Source organism: Ovis canadensis, chromosome 14 (assembly GCF_042477335.2).
Source record: "Ovis canadensis isolate MfBH-ARS-UI-01 breed Bighorn chromosome 14, ARS-UI_OviCan_v2, whole genome shotgun sequence".
Lineage (NCBI taxonomy): Eukaryota > Metazoa > Chordata > Mammalia > Artiodactyla > Bovidae > Ovis > Ovis canadensis.
The window spans coordinates 56,851,173-56,858,984 of NC_091258.1; the positions used below are offsets into that span (position 1 = coordinate 56,851,173).

At 61.9% G+C, this 7,812-nt stretch overlaps 1 protein-coding gene across 1 annotated transcript; it reads right to left on the reverse strand.

Moving 5' to 3' along the window:
- Positions 1–3,796: 3,796 nt before the first annotated feature.
- On the reverse strand, positions 3,797–6,380 carry CEBPA (CCAAT enhancer binding protein alpha). The gene has a single exon (XM_069549027.1). It carries the CDS (start codon positions 6,243–6,245, stop codon positions 5,184–5,186), a length of 1,062 nt encoding a protein of 353 aa, XP_069405128.1. The 5' UTR covers positions 6,246–6,380; the 3' UTR covers positions 3,797–5,183.
- Between the last annotated feature and the right edge of the window lie 1,432 nt (positions 6,381–7,812).

Below are 7,812 nucleotides of genomic sequence, written 5' to 3' on the forward strand. Positions count from 1 at the left end.
CAGATTCAGCCAGGGGCCAAGAAAGGCAGGATCCCAGGCAAGCTTGCGTGCTTTAGCTCTAGTGACCTGGAGGAGAACAGTTTCCAGGGAGGGTGACGGTGGAGGGTAAGGATGGGGAAGGAGAAGATGAAGTTCAGAAAGTGGCTCTCTGGGTATGTAAGAATCACAAAGGATGCTTTTAATAACACCGATTCCCATCCCAACTTGATGGCTATAAGAAAACTACATCTTTAAGTCCACCCTGGGTGAGGCTCCAAACTATGGTCTGGAAAATGGGGCTACGGAAGTGTCTGCCTTGGCTCAGCCTAGAAAAGGCTTCAGAGCAGCGAAAGTTTCTTTGCCTGTGGGGTTCATTCAGCCCCTTCTAGGCCCCACAAGGCAGCCAGGCAGCACAGACCCCCGGTGCTCTGCTCTCCTAGCAATCATGCCAGCCTCTGAGAGCTCAGCTGGCCCTTCCAGGACTGCCTGCTGCTCTGCAATCTAAGGGGAGTGCCTGGGGTTCAGGCCCCATGGGGGTCCCCAACACCACCTCCTGCTGTCCTCAAGAATGGGCAGTAGGTTTGGACACAGCTAATGAAGAGAAAGGAAATCTTTGGGCGACATGCACCCAGGGAGGCCTGTTTCAGATGGGTGGGGCCAGAAGGCTAGAAAAATAATAAACAAAAACAAAAGTGAAGAGAAGCACAGCTCTTGGGTGCCAGAAAGGGGCTGGCCGAGGCTGTGGCTGCCTGAGTAATGGGTTCCACATTTGCCTGGCTCTCAGCGACCAGGATCCAGAATGCACAGTTGGCCCTGCAGGGGCCAGAGGGGACAGCCCAGCTGTGGCCAGACCTAGGCCTAGACGTATCCTTTGTGAAGGCCTCTTCCCCAGTTGGCCACAGCGAGCGGAGCCCTTGCTCTGAGCTCACACTCCAGCACCCAGCCTCTCCCCGCCCCCGCTCGCAGCTCCTGGGTCCCTGCCGGCCTGCACAGATTGTTCGTGTTATTAATGCCGTTTTCCCAGAGATTCCATCTGGCTTTTTAATTGCTCTGGGATGGGGCTAGGATGCTTTGATAGTGAATTGGTATCTTTCCTATGTCTCTGCTTGCGTCAAATCCTCCATCCGCAGAAAGGCGTTTGGGGGAGGGGGAGGGGCAGGGGGTGTCCTGAGAAGGGAGACAGCGAGAGACTTGCAGAGAAGCAAGAAAGACCTTTCGAAGGCAAGGCGTCGGTGGTTTAGCTTCATTTGAAGAAGAGTAAAGCCCTGCCCTTCCCGCCAGCGTAGGAAGGAACAGAAGGAACACTGCCTCGGCCCAGGCACGGACGCAGCCCCATGTCCGTGGAAGGCCTGTGGGTGCCTGGAAGGTGAGCTTCGTGGCTGAGCAATGCCAGGGTTTCTGCTCCCCCTGGACCTGCTCCACGAGCGGCCTCCTGCTTCCTCCCCGCTCCCCGTTTCCTCCCAGGAGATCGGCAGCTTTCTGAGAGGAGATGTGGCAGGTTCCTGCCTGGGAAGGTGGAGCTGGGAGACCTGGGAGCGGCAGACACTCCTCAGCAGTCCCAGTGGCTCATCACAGGTGTAAGGGCCAAACCCCTGTTCACAGATTCCCAGGAGATCCAGGAGATAAGGGCCACACGGTGACACTGCTCAACCGTCAGGAGGCATCCAGTGCCAAGGGGCACCTCCCTTCTGCCTTCTGCCCTTGCTCCTTCCCTGGAGGCTGGCTCCCCCGAACAGCGCTCTCAGGGGACCTTGGGCTCCAGTGGCCTACTGCGGGGCAGAGGTCCCTGTCGCCCCTCATAGGAGAGGCAGCCAGGCATAGTGGATGTGGCCCATGGCCGGGTCTTGGTCAAAACTGTTGCCTCCAAGAAGCCTTCCCTGGGGGCCTCTGCTCCACTTTGAACTTCCCCTTATTGCCCTGCCGCCCTTGAAGCACATCTCGGGCCTACAGGACTGTGCGTGCCTCCCCCACCCCACCCGCTGCCAGCATACAGTAGGCATCCAATAAATACTTGGGGTGTGTTCTCGTGCCAGACTCTTGAAGTAAGTCTTCATGAAGGCTGCAGTCAGGAGGGGAACCATGAGGGCCCCTTCAGGAAGCAGTGGGTGGTAAGGACCAGCTCTCCGTGGGGGCCCGTCTGCCTTGGCACAGGGCAAGTGCCAGGCAGGTTCACCCCATGCTCCCCCTCCCCCCAGGTGGGTTGCTCTGTCTACTGGGGACCCTACTGGGGGCCTCATGGGCCCCACCCTTTTCCTGGGGTTGTCTTGTTCCCAACAAAGCCTGCCTTGGACCTCAGGGTCGGTGACAGGAAGGGTGCCCTTTCGTGAGCAGACAGCTTTGAAAGAGGAAACCCCTGGAGTTGGGACAGTGGAACCAGAGAGAGAGGTGTGAGGCAGGAGGGGCGCCCCTCCCCCATTTGTCTTGGGATCTGTTCTGGGGGCAAAGGGGGAAGCCGAGGCTTGGCCCCCTCAAACAAGAAAAACTGGAATTAGCACTGAACTCAGAGAGGGTTTGCTGGGGCCTAGCAAGCTGTGGCCTGCCCCAGGCCTCTAGGCAGGCGGTGGGGCTCTGCCTCCTTGGTTCCCAGGCAGTGGGGCAGGCTGCCGCCTCCTCACCGGGGCTCCCGGCTTTTCCTCCACCAAGGGCGGCCAAGGGTGAGGAGGAGGCAAGACAGGGACCCAGAGATAGGGCTGCGGAGGGGGTGGGGGAGTGGGGTGGGAGGTGGCTAAGTCACCCCATTAACCACACGGGCAGGTGAAGCGAAAATTTTCAGAATTTAGAAAGAATGTGTAATTTCTTGAAATGGTTACATCCCACGTTGGCATACGGTGTCAGCTGCTCAAGTGAACAGTCTCGGGGTGAAAACAGAAGGCAAAGAGTTTTGCCTTTTACCCTCAGAGAGAGTCAACTCTGAAAGCCCTGCTGGTCTCCTGGGTTACTTCCTGCTGGGCCCTCTTCTTGCAGGCATGAGTGCGTGCCCTCCCTTGGTAGGCCAGCACTGCTGCCGGGGGTTCCTGAATACCTGTCCTCATGGGGCAGTTGTTGGAGTCAGGGGCTTGGTCCAGGGTGGGCACAGTGGGGAAGCAAATGCTGGGCCTGTTCCTTGCCTTTCCCGTAGTGTGTGGGGAAGGGCCAGACATCCAGTGTAGGCCTGCTGTGGGTCCCTCTTCCTGGGTGGGCTGGGGCGGGGCAGGTGAGGAGGACTGGTGGAGGGCTCCCGTCAGGGCCCCCCGCTGGGAGAGGCAGCAGTCACGTGGGCCTGAGCAAGCGGGGAGGGGTGGAGGGTCCTTTCCACTTGTGGCCTCTCCCTGCCCGCCCACGGTCCCGCCGGAGGGCTGGGGCAAAGGCAGGTGTGAGCAAGGCTTCCAGAGCTGGGGCTGTGAGTGATCTGGAAGTCAGTGTGGCCAAAGGGCCTCTGGAGCCTGGAGCTCCTGGGCCAGGCCTGCCCACGTTCCAGAGAGGCTGTGGCAACTTCAGGCAGAGGGCCCTCTCTCCAAGTCCCTCTTCTTCTCCCAGGGGCTGAGAGGCCACACCAAGGCCCCATGATACCTCGGCACACCCCTCTTCCCACCACATATTACCCAGATCCTCTCCAGGCTTTGGCCTTCTCAGCTTGGAGCTTTGTCTACCTTCTGCCACTTATTTGCCTTGGTTGGGAGAAGTCACCCCTTTAATGTAAAGAGGGGCTCAGGATGGGTGGAGAGCTAATGAAAGTCAGGCTCTCAGCCAAAGAATATGCTGTGATTATTCACAAATGTGACCTGGCCCACAGAAAACCTTGGAAGTAGATTTTCTAGTTTTAAAAAGACACCAAAACTGACTTTGATATGTTTATATTATAGATATAATACATAAAACACCTAGCATGAAACTCTATGTCCTCCCCAAAGAAGGGAACCAAAGCCGCCCTCCCCGCTCCCAGGCCCAGCGATCGCATCGGTGAGTGAACGCTGGCTGAGGCCGCCTCCCTCCCAGACCGGGAGCCAGGGCCTCTTGGGGGACCAGGCTGTGGGCAGCCCAGGCCGGAGGGGACCGAGGCCCACAGCCACCCCCAGGGAGAGCTGAGGGGAAAGGGGAAGCCCACCTCGCCTCTTTGGTTCCCCTGGGAGCAAAACAATCCCAAAACCAAAAGGAAAGACAGCCGCAGACCCTCCCTGCAGCTGCTGACGAAGAGCCTCATTCTGGCAAGTTTCTGAGCAAAACCAAAACAAAACAAAAACCAAATAAAATGGTGGTTTAGCATAGACGTGCACATTCACATTGCACAAGGCACCGCAGGGACACAGAGAGGCCAGATACAAGTGTTGATGTCGGCTGATAAAGCAAAATATTTGGAAAGCTTCTCATAACTCCGGTCCCTCTGGGATGGACTGATTGTGCTCCATGTGTATATGGCAATGCTGGCGACATACAGTACAGACAAGGCTGATGGTCCCGGTGTCCCTTCACCACCCGCTCCTGACCCCCAGACCAGATCTCTAGGTTCCCCTCTTCCACCAGGCCACCAATCCCATGAACATATGTCCTCCTAGCTAACCCTCGACCTAGCTTTCTGATCTGCCTAGGGGTCGCAGGCTCCCACTGGTCACCTGGTGACATCCATCTCAGTGAGTTCTGCCTGGGAGAGCCCAGCCTTTTGCAGGCTGGGAGTTCAGAGGCAAGGAACTAGGGACCCTCCACCTTCACGTAGAACAAGGGGAACAACCTTAGGTTCAAAGCCCCAAGTCCCTGTGTTTCCTCCCCTCCAAGGACAGGCGCTCAGGAGCCGCCTCCAGGGCTGGCTTATCGGGATCTCAGCTCCCTGAACCTTGCTCCTGTCGGGGGCCTGCACCCCTCCTCTCGTGGGGGCAGGAACCCTCCAGATAAATTGACAAGGCACATATTTGCTCCCCCTACTCGGTAGGAATCGGAGCGGTGAGTTTGCGTTTCCAAGGCACAGGGTTATTCCTTTAATACTAGAGTTGCCGGGCTCCCGGCTCAGCCCCATGGTGCTTCTCCTCTCGGCCTGACCCCTCATCTTAGACGCACCGTGTTGGGCGCAGAGGAAGGCAAGGGGCACGCGCAGCAGGCCAGGCTCTCAGGCGGCACCGGAATCTCCTGGTCCTGGCTTACGCTGTTCGGGCAGTCTTGAGATCCGGAGACCCGAAGCCACTCCCTGGGTCCCAGCCGGCGGCCAGCCCAGGGCGGTCCCGCCGCTTCGCGCCTCACGCGCAGTTGCCCATGGCCTTGACCAGGGAGCTCTCGGGCAGCTGACGGAAGATGCCCCGCAGTGTGTCCAGTTCGCGGCTCAGTTGTTCCACCCGCTTGCGCAGGCGGTCATTGTCACTGGTCAGCTCCAGCACCTTCTGTTGCGTCTCCACGTTGCGCTGCTTGGCCTTGTCCCGGCTCTTGCGCACCGCGATGTTGTTGCGCTCGCGCCGCACCCGGTATTCGTTGCTGTTCTTGTCCACGGACTTCTTGGCTTTGCCGCCGCCGCCGCCGCCCGCACGGAGGTCGGGGTGCGCGGCGGCCAGCCCCTTGAGCGCGCCGCCGGGGCCTGGCAGGCCAGCGGCGCCGAGCGCGGGCGCTGGGTGCGGGCTGGGCACGGGCGTGGGCGGCGGCGTGGGGTGGCCGGGCTGCAGGTGCATGGTGGTCTGGCCGCAGTGTGCGATCTGGAACTGCAGGTGCGGGGCGGCCAGGTGAGCGGGCGGCGGGTGCGAGTGCGGCGGCGGCGGCGGCGGCGGCGGCTGGTAGGGAAAGAGGCCGGCCAGCGCCAGCTGCTTCGCTTCGTCCTCCTCGCGCGGCTCCTGCTTGATCACCAGCGGCCGCAGCGCCGGCGCCCCGACCCGCTCGTACAGAGGCTCCAGCCTGCTGTCCAGGTAGCCGGCCGCCGCGCAGCCGTAGCCGGGAGGGGGACCGTGCGTCCCCCCGGGCATGACGGCGCCTCCGGGGCCCACGGGGGCGCCCGGGTAGTCAAAGTCGTTGCCGCCTCCTGCGGGGGCCGCGGCCGCCTTGGCCTTCTCCTGCTGCCGGCTGTGTTGGAACAGGTCGGCCAGGAACTCGTCGTTGAAGGCGGCCGGGTCGATGTAGGCGCTGATGTCGATGGACGTCTCGTGTTCGCAGATGCCGCCCAGAGGCTCCGGGGCGGCAGGTGGGGCGGGGGGCTGCGAGGGGCCCGCGCCCCGGGGAAAGCCGAAAGCGGCGCTGCTGGGCGCGTGTGCGGGGCTCTGGAGGTGGCTGCTCATCGGGGGCCGCGGCTCCGCCTCGTAGAAGTCGGCCGACTCCATGGGGGAGCTAAAGTCCTCCCGGCATGGCGAGCCTCGGCGGCCTCCAGCCTGCGCGGGGCGCCGCTGCTGCCGCCGCCCACCCAGAGCCCCTACTCGCTCGCGCCCGCTCAGCTCCCGGTCGCGAATGGCCAGGCCCGCGCGGGGCCCGCATTTATACCGGGGCGTTTGTCGCCCTCTAGTGTGCAAACGGTGACAACGGCGCAGCGCCTCCTGGGTCTTAGCGCCTGCGGGCTGCAGAGGGCGGCGAGTGCGGCTGGAGCTCAGAGCTGGCGGGGAGGGGCCGCGGGGCAACGCCTACTACCTCCCGCGTCGCCCGCCGAACCGAGACTCGCGCGCGGTGCCCCACCCTCGGTAGAGTTGTCGCCCCCGCGCACGAGTGGTCGACGGCAGGGCCCCCTCCTGTAGCCTGTCCAGGGGACCCACCTCCAGCCAAAGACCGGGGAGCCCCGGAACACCCGACGCCACACAGGGGGTTAGGGTTGGTTGGGGTGGGCGGAGAGGCAGGTCTTGGTCTCTGAGCTTTCCTGGCGCGGACTCACTTTAAAAGCTGGAACCGGTTCCGTCCGGGTCCGGGTACTCTGCAAGGAGGTTGCGTAAAGAAGGGGTCAGGGGTAGGGGGCAGGGAACAGTTTCGGACGTGCGGCCCAGTGCATGCTGCCACTTGGAGACACCAAGGAGAACCGGGATTTTGCTTCTCTGATACCCAGGCACCCGCACAGATTCCGCGCAAAAGTACCTCTCCGCTCCGCTTGCCCCGTGCAAGTACTCCAGGGTCATACGGGCCAGCAGTTTCAGGCGCTAGGACCCCGCGGGGAGCAGAGGAAAGGGGAGGCGGCCGCAATCCGGGAGTCTAGAGGACTCGATTTGTCCACCCGCCCGGGCTGGGAAACTTTCTTGTAATTTACTTCTCCTTGCCCGAGCTCTAGGTGTTGCTAGGTGCACGGAGTTGGCGCTGCTACCCGGCGCGGGGCCGCCAGTTTTTTTCCCAGCGGGACGGGCCCAGCTGGATTCCGGGGCTGGGGTACCAGGGCGAGGGGAGACGCATAGGGGGAGGAGGCGAATTTGACTCCGAGACGGGGATCCCGAAGCGGGGCCGGCGATCAAAGGCCCTCAACCTTCTCCCCGACTCCCCATTCAGGTGCTCTCCAAGGCGGGAGCGGGGCTGTGGAGAAAGCCGGGGCCTCCGAATCTCTGCGGCTCACGGTCCGAGCATCTAGTGTGAGAGCCCTGCGGGCTTGTTCGCAGGGCGCTGGGTCCCTGGAATTGTGAGGAACAAGGTGGCCGGGCCCCGGTGACCCCTGGGCGCCGCGCCGCCTCCGCACTGGCTGCTGCTGGGGGAAGGGGTTAAAGGCAGCGCGTTTCCCCAGCCACGTGGCGCCTCGCGCGTTCTACTTAGGGATCGCGGGGACAGCCTACTCCCTTGGGGCTTTGAGAGCCGGCAAGTTGCTCCCGCTTCTAGTCCCCATTGCTCCTTATCGACTAAGTGCCCGGCTCTATTTGGAAGTTTGAGAATCCCTGGGGCTGAGCCGGTGACCAGCCCTCCCGGACAGCAGGCTTCCAAAGGCTG